The sequence below is a fragment of the Mustela lutreola genome, chromosome 5 (genome assembly GCF_030435805.1).
Source record: "Mustela lutreola isolate mMusLut2 chromosome 5, mMusLut2.pri, whole genome shotgun sequence".
Taxonomy (NCBI): domain Eukaryota; kingdom Metazoa; phylum Chordata; class Mammalia; order Carnivora; family Mustelidae; genus Mustela; species Mustela lutreola.
Window position 1 is genome coordinate 103,566,232 of NC_081294.1, and position 13,121 is coordinate 103,579,352.

General features: G+C 40.1%; 1 protein-coding gene across 2 annotated transcripts in view; it reads left to right on the forward strand.

Moving 5' to 3' along the window:
• IQGAP2 (IQ motif containing GTPase activating protein 2) overlaps window positions 1-13,121 on the forward strand; it is a 299,955-nt gene that overhangs the window by 171,805 nt on the left and 115,029 nt on the right. For both annotated transcript variants that reach the window (XM_059175277.1, XM_059175278.1), the window contains exons 6-10: window positions 2,819-2,886; window positions 3,283-3,396; window positions 4,044-4,222; window positions 6,244-6,331; window positions 10,612-10,775. In XM_059175277.1, coding sequence (XP_059031260.1) covers window positions 2,819-2,886; window positions 3,283-3,396; window positions 4,044-4,222; window positions 6,244-6,331; window positions 10,612-10,775 — 613 coding nt within the window. The remainder of the gene's footprint in view (window positions 1-2,818; window positions 2,887-3,282; window positions 3,397-4,043; window positions 4,223-6,243; window positions 6,332-10,611; window positions 10,776-13,121) is intronic.

The window sequence follows — 13,121 nt, forward strand, 5'->3', positions numbered from 1 at the left end:
AGTCTTCAGAGGCCGTGTAAATAGTTTTATGTCCCTGATTATCTCTAAAGACCTAGAATTTAAACTAAGGAATGTATCCTGTCTTTCTTGCTTTAAATTATGAATACATAATGCCTATTTTATATTGAAGAATGTTCAGAGTCTAATGTGTTTTCCACCTGTGGGTAAGATATGAAAATCATATTGGAATTGAGTACTAAAATTACAATTACCATATGTTTAAAATGTCATTTATTCTTTGTTCTTTGGTTGTGATTTTGAGGGAAAAGGGGAGAAACCAACGAAAGGTAAACGCACCCCCTCCAAAAAATATTTAAAATTCAAAAATTCATTAATAGGCATTTCGTGGAAGAAAGGGACATGGAACAATCTGTGTTTGAGAAAGTGTTTATCCTTACAACTAACAAAATAACGTTTAAAATTAATAACGTTTTTGGCTATCAGATTTGCAAGATTTTCCCTGATAGTATTCTTTGGTGCAGAGGGACGAAGAAAATGGCGTTGTCATGTATTGGTGATAGAATAAGGTCACACCCTTCAGCCTGTTCTTAGGTTCAGCGAAGCATTCAGTGTCTCCTGACTGCAGTAAACCACATCTGGTCGTAGTAGCTCAGAAGGATCGAGAAGCCTAGAAACCTGGTCAGATGGCAGGATGGCATCAAGTGCTTACTCTTCAGTGGGAGACTTCATGACGCTCCCTGTAGTTGCCCAGACAGCCATCTGGAAGCCATTTCCTTTGGTATCCCAGGTGACATCTAAGGTGCTAAGAAGTGATATCCCCATAGGGTGGGTACCGGAGCCTCCCTGCTCTAGGGCCTCAGGCCCCAGGAGCGGCTGTCTATTGTAACACCTTCCCAGTGGGCTTCCCAGTTTCCTGCAAGGAGTGTGGGTGTTAGAAGAGGCACCAAACTTGGGAACACCTAAGCCTGTGATACCTGTTAGGTATTTATAGTTCCTTCAAACCATTTATCGATGGGGGGTTATTTTTCTCCTCAGCAACATTGCTCACCAATTATCAGTGTATCTTTATCAGGTTTCTAGAGGAACAGAGCTAGAAAGTTAAAAGTCATATTGTTTCACAGAGGGAAGGGGATTTTGTTAATCTTTGACTCACAAAAAATGAGTGTGATCTCTTTTTTAGAGATCACTGTTTGACTCTGTATATTGGAAGCTTTAATTGTGTGTGTGTCTTTTCAACCCTGCAGTGTTGTTTTTAGGGATTCATTGTAACAAATAAGATGTATGCCAAAGATGTTTCTGTATGTAGGTAGGTTCACTGAAGCATTATTTGCGATGAGGAATAATTAGTGACCACCTAAACGCAATGGGTTAGGAAAAATACACTATGTTCATATTATGAATACTGTGTGAGTTTATGGAATAAGTTTTTCCAGAAAAAAAAGATATCGAGGGGCGCCTGGGTGGCTCAGTGGGTTAAAGCCTCTGCCTTCGGCTCAGGTCATGATCTTGGGGTCCTGGGATCGAGCCCCACATTGGGGGGGGTCTCTGCTCAGCAGGGAGCCTGCTTCCCCCTCTCTCTCTGCCTGCCTCTCTGCCTACTTGTGATCCCTGTCACATAAATAAAATCTTTTTAAAAATTAAAAAAAAAGACATTGAAAGGGTTTATATCAAAATACTTAGTGTTTAACTCTGATATTCTTCTGTGTAATTTTTATTTTACCCATGAATGACTATTTTTTAACTTTGACCATGTGTTACTTTTCTAAATGATTGTGTTTTACAGAAATGATCAATGAAGGTCATTTTAAATGTAGGCTCCTTAAGTTGAATAATCATACATTTTAAGAGTTTAATACCATTTAAAAAGCCTCAACCTTGAACTCCTATAATGAAATTTTATGCATTTTATAATCTCAGGTGTGTGTTGATCTTGAAATATATCAAGCCAATGAAATCATTCTCCGTTCATTTTCTTATAGAAGTTATTTATAATTTCTAACTTCTAATTAAAATCTCATAAATTATAAACCTATCAAAACTGATAAATAAACACAGGTTTTTTGGTTTTTTTGTTTGTTTGTTTGTTTTAGTTGGTCTATAGAATTACTCTTTGGGACTGAGGAGGTTAGAATTGTTATGGAAAGAAACCGTGGTTTGGTGATTAAATGGGAAAAGCCATATAAGCATATATTTGCACATTTGGTAAAATTTAGATGCCAGCCCTCTGCTCTTTTTGTCAAGTTTTGGATAGGTTAGTGTGTGCCATCATTAATTCCTAAGGGGCTTTAAATACACACACACACACACACACGCACACACAATCTATTTTCCATCTTCCACTTAGTAGTATGCCCACATCATGGTTTATCACCACCTCTGCTGATAGTCTGGCCACTCTTTGTTTCAGGAAACATAAAACAAATAGTCCTCAAGGGGTGTGTGGTACTTAAAGGAGTATTGAAAAGGAAAATATAATTTGAGCTGTACTTTCAACAAAATAAGACTCATAGAAGGAGTACCCAAGGAAATGTTCATTGGATTTATTACTGGCTATTTTGTATTAATTGTATTTCTTATTCTCCCTACAAATGGATGGTAGAGAGTTAGTTGACCCTATAGAGACGCCATGTACTGAAGAAAATTGGTCTTTAAGACTTAGCCTATCATTGTAGTCCCTGTCCACCAGGGACTGTTACCTCATGACTCAGTTTCTCCACCTAAAAAATGAATGGACTACATGGGATAATCACTTAGGTCTTTCTCAACTAAAAAAGCCCTTAGGATTTCAATCATTTTTAATGCTAAGATTTATGGTGATAAAACTTCTGAACTGATAATTTTATGTTCTGTCTTTCAGTTTATACCTGTTCAAACTAGGGATAGCGCCCCAGATCCAGGATTTGTTGGGCAAAGTAGACTTCACAGGTATGACTCCTCATGATTCTTACACTGTCATTTACTAAGAAAATGTATCCATACTTTTCCTTTTGACAGCATCAATTCCCATTTTTCCTCTATATTGATCAGAAGAGAAAACTTTACTGTCTTGTTTGTATTTGACCATTTTCAACACGTGTGGAATGAGAAATAGGCTGACGTTCCTAAGGTTCTTGCTCAGGAATGCCCCAACTTCTTGATGAAGACACTTTTTTCCTTTTTTTTTTTTTTTTTTGATAAATAATAGCATGGAATTTTTAATATTCTTTAAATAAGTCTCAAATTTCTGGGAGAGAGATCGTGGGATGAAGACCTTTCTTATTATATTCATTCCTGTTTCCATCTCTGTGTGTTTCTTTGATATTGTTTGTTGTTCTTTTTCAGAGGAGGAAATTAGTAATATGAGAAAGGAACTTGAGAAATATGGAATTCAGATGCCATCTTTCAGCAAAATAGGCGGGATTCTGGCTAATGAACTGTCAGTGGATGAAGCTGCTTGTGAGTCTATTTAAAATCAGAACTTACTACTGACATGAGTCTTACTTGTACTTCATTACTGATTTTGGTTACAAGAAAGAGAATATTTAGCAGATGCTTTCAGCCCCCTTTTGAAGTTTTTATTGTAGGTATTGGAGATGGTTAAGTTGAGCATATGAGAATATAACCATGTAATTGATTTAGGCTTCAAACATCTTCTTGTGCGATGTGACTTAGAGTTTTCAGAAATACCTTTATTCCAAATGCTTCTTTGCTTTCTGCATCATCAGATTTAAGTGGTAGAGAACATTGCTATGTTGTCCTCTAGTGTTGCCAGTTCAATTCCCAGTATCATTTGGAAACAAACTGGTACTTTAACAGTGTCCACACTCCCCCCTTCATCCTTTGAGGGTTGACAGAGCTTAGTTCATTTTAGCCATTCATAAATTCATAGGGATTACATGGCAGATGCTGAGACAGGACCTAGGCAGGATGGGCAGGGGTGGAGACATTGTCAGAGAGGTGCTCTGTGAAGTGTCTGGGGTGTCATTTTGGCCCTTTTAACTCGAAGCCAGAGAAGAAAGTAAAACTGCTGACGTTCATGCAGTGTCTGTGCAACTGTCCTTGTTGTCTCTGGCTCATGAAAATCATTTTTTTTTTCTTTCCAGTGCACGCTGCAGTTATAGCCATTAATGAAGCTATTGAAAAAGGAATAGCCGAACAAACCATTAAAACACTAAGAAACCCAAATGCAGTTTTAACTTTAGTAGATGACAGCCTTGCACAGGAATACCAGAAGGAACTCTGGGAAGCCAAGAAAAGGAAAGAGGAAAATGCAAGACTGAAGGTATTTAATAAGATTCTCAGTAATATGGCTCTGAGTGGTAGGTTTGAAAAAGCCTTGATGTTACCAGTGATCATTTTAAATCACCTGGCAGTGGTCTCTATAGCCATAGGCAGTTGGCTTGGGTGCAGTGTAAGGGTAAAAACAGACCATGCACTACGTAAAGAAAAGAGGTTTTCTTTCGTGCTGATTCTTACAGGTTACAAGGGTTGAAGGTCATGTCATAAACATATGACTTTACCAGGAAGTGTGGAAGTAGCAGCTCACCATCTTCCCTTGTTCAGCCTCACCTGCAGACCTTGTATTAGCCAAGTTACCTGTAGATTTGTTAGTAGAGGTTCATGACTTGGTATGATGAGGTGGGAGCTGATGTTTTTGAATTCACTGTCCTATCTGGCCTTCCCTCCTCTGTAAGAAGCCTGACTCTGCCTTCTCAGCTAGCATGACTAAAGACTTTCTTGGTGTGCCCAGCTTCCAGTTCCTGGCCATCTTTCTGCTCCTTAACATCTTGCCCCGTCAGCCTCAGCTCCGTCATCAGAACTTTCCACTCAATCTCGCTGCCTTTTCTGAGCTGGTGGCTTCTGCCCACATGTGGCAGGCTTGCCCACCCTACCTGCTGGCCTCCCATGGTCTTTGGTGCCACAGCTCTGCTCTGCTTCTCTCAGTGTCTCTTCTCAGAGTCTCCTGCCTCTGCCTGCGGGGATTCTTTTAAGGTCTGGCCTTGAGTCACTTCTGTCTCTGTTCTTCCTCAGACAGTCTCATCCATATACTGAGGAAAGCGGCTGTCAGTTTGCTATGAGACCCCTCGAGGGGTCCTCCAGGTGACTTCATCTCTGTGCCATGGGCCTTGCCCCTCACCATCTAGGAAGAGTGCTTACCTCTACCCTGCCCTTCTCACACATGTGCCCTTCCCTGACTTGCCTCTGGAATGACTCCCACGATGTTTCAGAACACCACCACCTCCAACCCTCTGTATCACTGCATTCTGTTGCCTCGTCTTGCCAGGCTTACTTCTGTTCCACCCCTTCTAGTCTTGCCACTCTGGACCCAGCCTCACATGTGACCCCATGCACTTGTGACCTCCTCCCATTCTGCAAGCCAAACCCTCACAGACTTAGAGGTTGCCAAATTAATCTTTAACTCCAGATTGGATGTCAGGCCCCAGAAAGCTCCTTGGATTCCCTACTGCCTACCTATGGAGTTAAGTACAGGTCCTTCACTTGACCTTAAAATGCCTCTGAGGGGCACCTGGGTGGCTGAGTGGATTAAAGCCTCTGCCTTCAGCTCAGGTCATGATCCCAGGACCCTGGGCTCTCTGCTCAGCAGGGAACCTGCTTCCTCCTTTCTCTCTCTGCCTGCCTCTCTGCCTACTTGTGATCTCTCTCTCTGTCAAATAAATAAATAAAATCTTTAAAAAAAAAATGCCTCTGAAATGCCTGCCCAACACCTTATATTTCTGGCTAACCTTGGACACAAACTCTATGCTGTAGCCCAATGTGCCAAGCCATCTCACCTTTGCAACCAATCCTGTCGTCTACACTCTGCTCTCAATTCTGCCTTCGTAACTAATTGCTCCTTTCCTCCAAGCCCTCCTCAATTGTTTTCTCTTATTCAAGTGTTATTTCCAACTGACTATGTACTTCTCCTCTAAAATGTATTCTGTTCTGTGTATATTTATTATCTATGGTGTTAATTTTATTAGACTGGATCAAATGAAATTGCCAACATTCCACTGACTTGGATCTACAATAAATGGTGATATGGTCAAGGGGTCCAACACGATGTTTGCCACATTAGATAGTTAGGCCCTCGCAGACAGTGGGGCTGCTGTTCATCTTTGTAATCTTTGCCAGGCGTTCCTAACCCTAGTGCCCTGCACAGAGCAAGCAATTTTCGATGCCTATATTGAATTCAAGTGAATATAAGTAAACAAATTTTCTCACTCTTTGCCTTTTGCTTTTGAATACTGAGCTTTGGAAATATTTAATTTAACCTCAGGAATCAGTGAAGACTTTGTTTTGTAGAATAACTGTATTTCAGAAGAAGAAAGAGATGCCTACGAAGAACTGCTGACCCAAGCAGAAATCCAAGGCAACATCAATAAAGTCAACAGTAAGTAATGGCTTGGACAAGGGAAGTGGATACGCCAGAAGACACAAATTCTCCTTGTCAGAATCTCACCAAAACTCTCCACTGGTATCCTTGTAAAACTGCCTTATGTGATGAAAATTCCTCTCAATGTCAGTGTTGTGCTTAATTATGCCACGTTGTCCGGCAGTTCCCCATGGGAATTTTGGGTGATCTTGCCTCCTCTCGGCATGCAAAACATCTCAAAGTATCGTGAAGCTGGTTTCGCTATCCCTTCCTGTTTTATCATAGGTGCAGTGTATGTCCTCTTTTGAACCTATCCCTCACTGGGCTAATATGGAAGGCTCTTCAGTAAAAGATTATGAGTTAGGGCCTGTCGTTTCTTGCCCATGATTATGTGACAGCATTTGGAATTGGAAATGTATTGTTGACACCTCTGCTCTTTACCACTTCCCAGTCATTAGTCTGCAGTTTGTAGGAATTATTTCCTTACGGCTTGTATAGTTTTTTGGCAAGTGAACGAGCCTGGATAGGCCAATGAAATGGCACGGTGGTAGGTTTGATTCCCATGTCCCTGAACCTCTGTGGAGCCTCACAGTTCAGTTCCTCTTTGTACCCATTTCAGTTGTGTGATTATAAAGAACAGAAAACTCAGGTAATTAAAATGAGCGTATGCAAAGTTCAGAGAGATTATTAGTCTCCTCTCCCCTCTCTTATAAAATGTGGTTTTACTTGAAGCAGTAAGGAATTCTACCTGACATTTATTTTCCCTAGGGCAACCTAAAGAGCTCTTACATGCCCCAAAAATGAATATGCGAAACACATTTAGCCCACTTAATGAAACATGTGAACCATCAGCCAAATTTAAACTTGGGAATATCCACTAACTATAACACTCCTAAGCTATGTCTTTGATTCAGGCTCCTAGATGATTTTCGAATGTTCTTAACACCTTCAAAGAAACTGTAGGTTTTACCCTGAAGTTTGCTCCCAAGTTGCTGGTAAAGACCTACCCAGAGGGTCCAAACAGTAATCAAGGAGGCCCAGAGAAAATTGATATAAACATCTAGAAGTTAACCACTGAGTAGGTTTGAGAACTTCCCTCACACACAAAACTGCTGAGCGCGCCCCGGTAACTTTTTTTTTAAGCGAACACCTTAACATTGTCGAATGCGTGTTCCTCTTCTTTTATTCTTATTTAATTTTGAATGTATTAGTGATGATACATGAAAGACAATTTGAAGTTTCTGCTCTGTTTGAAAGGTGAGAATTTCCTTAGGTTTGACAGAAATGAATCGCAGGAAGAAATTAATATTGCCAGCGAGACAGCTGAGGTCCATACACTTAGTGAAGAAATGATTCCATAACCTTTTGCCATCCTTTATTTTTGAAAAGTTTATGACCACCAAGATAGGTTCCTTCTTCATTTTAAATAAAATGCCTTGTCTACATGTTTCAATACTTACTGACATAATTTCCTGACCACCGATTTAATGCCATGTTGCTTATGCATTTTTAAATAAAAGGCATGAGATGATTTGCACTAATGCATAACCAGATTAAATTATGCAGGACATTGCGGTGTTTGATGGCTTTAAGTGTGTAGAACATGATGATTCTGAAGTTTTTTATCTCTTTCCATCTGAAAATTTATAGTTAAGTAGAACTAAGAAGAGTCTTGAAAAAACAATAAAGTATATTTTAGCCAGTGACATGACAATAAGACAACTCTATGCTTTAAAATATACAAGTATAGCTATATGACAAGTTTTTGTCAACCCTGTAGGTTATTATACTAAAACGTTAAGGTGTCTATGTTCGTAATTGCCAGAGAAGTGACATAAAGGACAGTTTTGACTGTAATGTCACCGGATCTGTTGGCGTAAGTTTCAGCTTTGTTTGACCTACAGTCATTTAACTTGGGATTTGGCCTATGCGTCCCATTCATTACAAGACATACTCTGTAAAGACCAGGGCTGGACGTTTGGTTAAATGCAGAGTATAAAAGAGCGGGAGAGCTCACTTTATTATTATTATTTTTTTTTTTTTTTTTAAGTAGAAGTGGTTCATAGAGAGTGTCTTAAGGGTATGATTTCCTGGTACTCTTTTACCACCCAGTGGTGCAAACTCACAGAATGGGGTTTTCAGGGGAGAAGCAGGATCCCATCCAAATTAATGACAGATACAGCTGAGAGGCCTCAGCTGGGTGAGGTGACTTTCTGAGAACAGCAGAGGCCACTGTTCCTTTCTGGACTGACCTTCCTTTCTGGAATTTTTTGGTTGGACATATCAATTCTTAGAACAGAAAAATAGGTTTGTGTTCTTAGAGTCCTTTAGAATACGTTTAAGTTTTTGATGCGTATAACTAAGAAGATTGCTTTAGCTGTATTTCCTGCTATTGAATGATATGTCTCAGGAGAAAGGTTATGGAGGGTAGCTCCTTGGGAATGAGTTATAGAAGATAAATTGTCATCTGTTAAAAGGCTTAGAGTAATCTTAGCTGCAATCTAGTCATGTGTCAAGGAGACAGACTAACCGTTGAAAAGCTCTAGAAATCTGTAGGTCTGTGTTATTTCTACTATCCTGAAATGTTGTTTTTTGGGGTTTTTTTTTTTTTTTTAGATATTATCTATTTAGAGAGAGTGCATGAGTTCTGGGATAGGAGCAAAGGGAAAGGAAGAGAGAATCCCAAATAGACTCCCCACCCAGACGCAGAGCCTGACACAGGGCTTGATCCCACCACCCTGATATGCCGTGAACCGAAATCAAGAATTGGATGCTTAACTGACTGAGCCACCCAGGTGCCCCTGAAACCTTTATGGGGCAAAATGCTGCTGTTTCTGTCCAGTTTGCTGTTGCCTGGTGGCAGAGTCGATCGCTCATTCTCCCAGTTGATTAGCAATTCTCATCCTGTTCTCTGAAAACAATGAGGAATTTACTGTTTCAGGCATCCTCAGTTTAGTTATTAAAATTCAACTCTTGGGCAACCCTCGGGGGGCCCCCTCCCTCTTTAAGAGCTTTATACTGTATCATTCAATAAACCTTACTCTTAGTCAATAAACCTTGCTTTGCTGCCCTTCCCCCCAATTAATTAATTAATTCAGGTATTCATAATCTGAACATTGCAACTGGTAGAGATCTCACAGAGCTTATGATCTAAACCAACACATTTCAGTGATCAGGTTTTTGTTTTGTTTTGTTTTTTTAAGGTGAAGAGATACTGGCACAGACTTATTTAATCATAGGAAGTTTGGTTATAATAGTTTTTTAAAAAACACATCTGAAATGATTTTTTTTCTTAAAAATCACACTTCAGAGAGCACAAGAGGTGAGGGGAAAGTTTCTGAGAAAAATACTGTCCAGGCACCTGAATGGCTCGCTCAGTTAGGTGTCTGCTTCGGCTCAGGTCATGATCTCAGGGTCCTGGGATGGAGCCCTGCGTTAGGCTTTCTGCTCGGCGGGGAGCCTGCTGCTCCCTCTCTCTGCACCCTTCACTCATGCTCGCTCTCTTTCTCTCAAATAAATAAAATCTTAAAAAGAAAATGAACAAGATGGGATCGCGAGGGAGACAAACCATAAGAGACTCTTAATCTCACAAAACAAAAAGGGGGGTATGGATAGGGTGGTGGGGTTATGGACATTGGGGAGGGTATGTGCTATGGTGAGTGCTGTGAAATGTATAAGCCTGATGATTCACAGACCTGTACCCCTGCGGCTAATAATACATTATATGTTAATTTAAAACAATGAGAAATCCCCTCAGTATCACGGGGCACTGTCTCCCAGTGCTAACTGTGGGTTTCAGTGGTGCTGCTTCAGAGGGAGGACACAGCAGTAGGGCAGGACTGGCTTTGGGTGTTCACAGAGCTTCAGTCTCCTTGCAAAGGCAGTACTGATACACAAGGAGCATTCAAGAACAATGCCTATGGGATCTATATGGCCCAGCTCTAAATACTGTGGGGTTCCCCAAGATGTGAAATCCTCAGGGACTAGAACAGTGGATGACATGAGACCAGAGCTGATCCCAAAGCACAGGGTTTTGCAGGGAAGACAGGAGGGATCTCATGACTCCAGCTTTCTCAATGCTGAGCACCTTTCAGGGACTTTCTCCAAAGACTGGATGGCCCTCCAGTTACTGTGTTACCACCTTCAAGCTTTCACCTGTCCTCCCGCAGCAGCTTTTCAGAGTTCATGGAAGGGGACTGCTTAGATTCTAGTCCTTGGAAAGATGGGATGCTTGGGGCAAATAGCAGGGCAAAAAGCGGACATTCTGACGAAATGTGACACTCCCAACCTCCACTCAGGGCTGGCTGCCGTGGACCACATCAATGCCGTCATTCGGGAAGGCGACCCCGGGAACACACTGCTTGCACTGAAGAGACCGGAGGCCCAGCTGCCTGCTGTTTATCCCTTTGCTGCTGTGATGTATCAGAATGAGCTTTTCAACCTCCAGAAACAGAATGCCATGGTAAGTCTGGGGAGACTCCAGTCACAAAGATGTCAATTCTGGGTCGAAGCTATGAGAAAGGATGTTTAGGGAAGGTGAATGGGGCACAGAGTCTTTAACTTGTACCAGTCCCTATTTCCCTGGTCTCTCTGTGCTGGGTCCAGGACTGCCTTCCTCGTTGACTCCCACTTTTCATCTCCATGAAGAGTCTGCATGGTGCGGAAATGCAGGGAGCATTCGACACACAAACACACTGAAAACAAGTTGTTCTTATGCTCTGGTTTTTGAAGCACTTTGGACAAATTCATTAACTGTGCTGAAATTTTTAAAAAATACTATCATGGTTTTGAAATAGAATACTTAGCTCTGAGTCTGCATTTCTAGAAATGAAGAACATTCGCACCATGGCTTTAATTTTTGTAAACTGAGTGCTGGTTAATATGAGAATGGTATTAAACAGTAATATATAAGGTTACAGTAATTAAAACCATGTGTACTAGTACAGGATTAACCCAAACAATGGAGCAGAATAAAAAGTACTGGAAACAGATCCAAGAATTGAATGTATGAGAATGCCAGTATTTCAAAAAGGTGGAGAGAAGAATGAAATCCTTACAAGTATTTAGCTGTTTGAAAAAGAAAACGGGACCTCGCTACACATATCAGAATAAATTCCCAACGTAAAAAGCTAAATGTAAAAAAGTGACTTAGAAAAATTGAAGTTCTAGGGAAATGTAGAAGAACGTTGGATCTTAAAAATCAGAAATGGGGGGCGCCTGGATGGCTCAGTCATTAAGTGTCTGCCTTCGGCTTGGATCATGATCCTAGGGTCCTGGGATCAAGCTCCGCATCGGGCTTCCTGCTCTGCAGGAATCCTGCTTCTCCCTCTCCCATTCCCTCTGCTTTTGTTCCCTCTCTAGCTGTCTCTCTCTCTCTCTCTCTGTCAAATAAATAAATAATATATTTTTAAAATAAAATAAAAAATAAGTTTAAATTTAAAAAATAAATTAAAGCAGAAATGTTCTATGAAAAAAAGGGAGGAAGGGAGGCCAAAAGCATGAATAGCCAAGTCACAAAGATCGGCATATACAATGACAGACACACACAAACAGATATTCAAACTCAGACAGAGGGAAATGTAAATTAATATACTGTTGTTTTGGGAAGTCTGATGAGTAGCATTGAGAGATCTAACATAGCATAGGCATAAATTCGAGGCAGCAGGTGTCTCCTCCATGGACACAAACCACATGTCTAGCAACAGATTGCATACACTAATATCCAGTGGAAAGAATGAGATTAAAACATCATTATCTAGAAGAGTTTTTTGTAATATGAAATTTCTGTTTAAAGGAACCTCTGTAAATGTTTGTATGAATTAAAAATAAACAGATATACACTAAACGGCTTGGGTGAGAGGATTTGTTTTCTTATTCTTGCTTACCAAGACTTCTTATTTTCTAAAGAGAAAGATACTATTTTGTAAGAAAAGAAAAATAGGGCATGTTCTGAAATTGCACGTAAGCTCTTGTTTTCTAAATAGAAAGGTACTATTTTGTAAGAAAAGAAAAATAGGTCATGTTCTGAAATTGCACTTAAGTTCTTTCATTAGTAGTTTTTCTTCGGCACCACCAGCTTTGAACCCCAAGGCTGCTCGTACACTAGCCCAGTCATTCATCCCTAACTGGTCAATGATCAGCCTATGATGCTCCAGCCCTTTGTTTTTCCTTGTTTTCCTTGCCTTGCTGCTGTATACCATGTTATATTTTTGTGGACAATTACTAGAAGGAGTAGAAGAGGTGGATCTCAAATGATTCTACCGTGCTTTTTTACTTATAATTTTATACCTCCCTTATGTCTTTAACTTGTAGTTAATATAAGAAATTTGGATAAAATTTGCTTACATGCTCCCTGTAATAACCCTTTCTTCCCATTTGTTCTGGAAGGTAAAAGTATGCCTTGTTACTCTAAAATCCATTGCTGTGGGTTACCTATGGAGATCCAGAAAGCTATAATGCATTTTAATATAAATATTACATTGTATATATTAAATACAGAAAATATCCTAAATGTAAACACAGTTATCAGCATTTTTTTCTATTCATTTTCTGCTGTTCCTTCAATATATGGAAGAAATATATGTTCCTTCAATATAATGGAAGTAATAACCTTTTTGAAATTGGGCCGAGTGAGTATAAAATGGTTAAATGGAAGAGAACATTGAAGGGGGAGGGTGTTCAAAAGTTTCATATGTGGTTTTTAAAATTATATTTGACTATACAATGTTACCTTACTGTCAGGTATACAAGATAGCCACTTGGCAAGGTTATGCTATATGCTATGCTCATCACAAGTGTAACTACCATG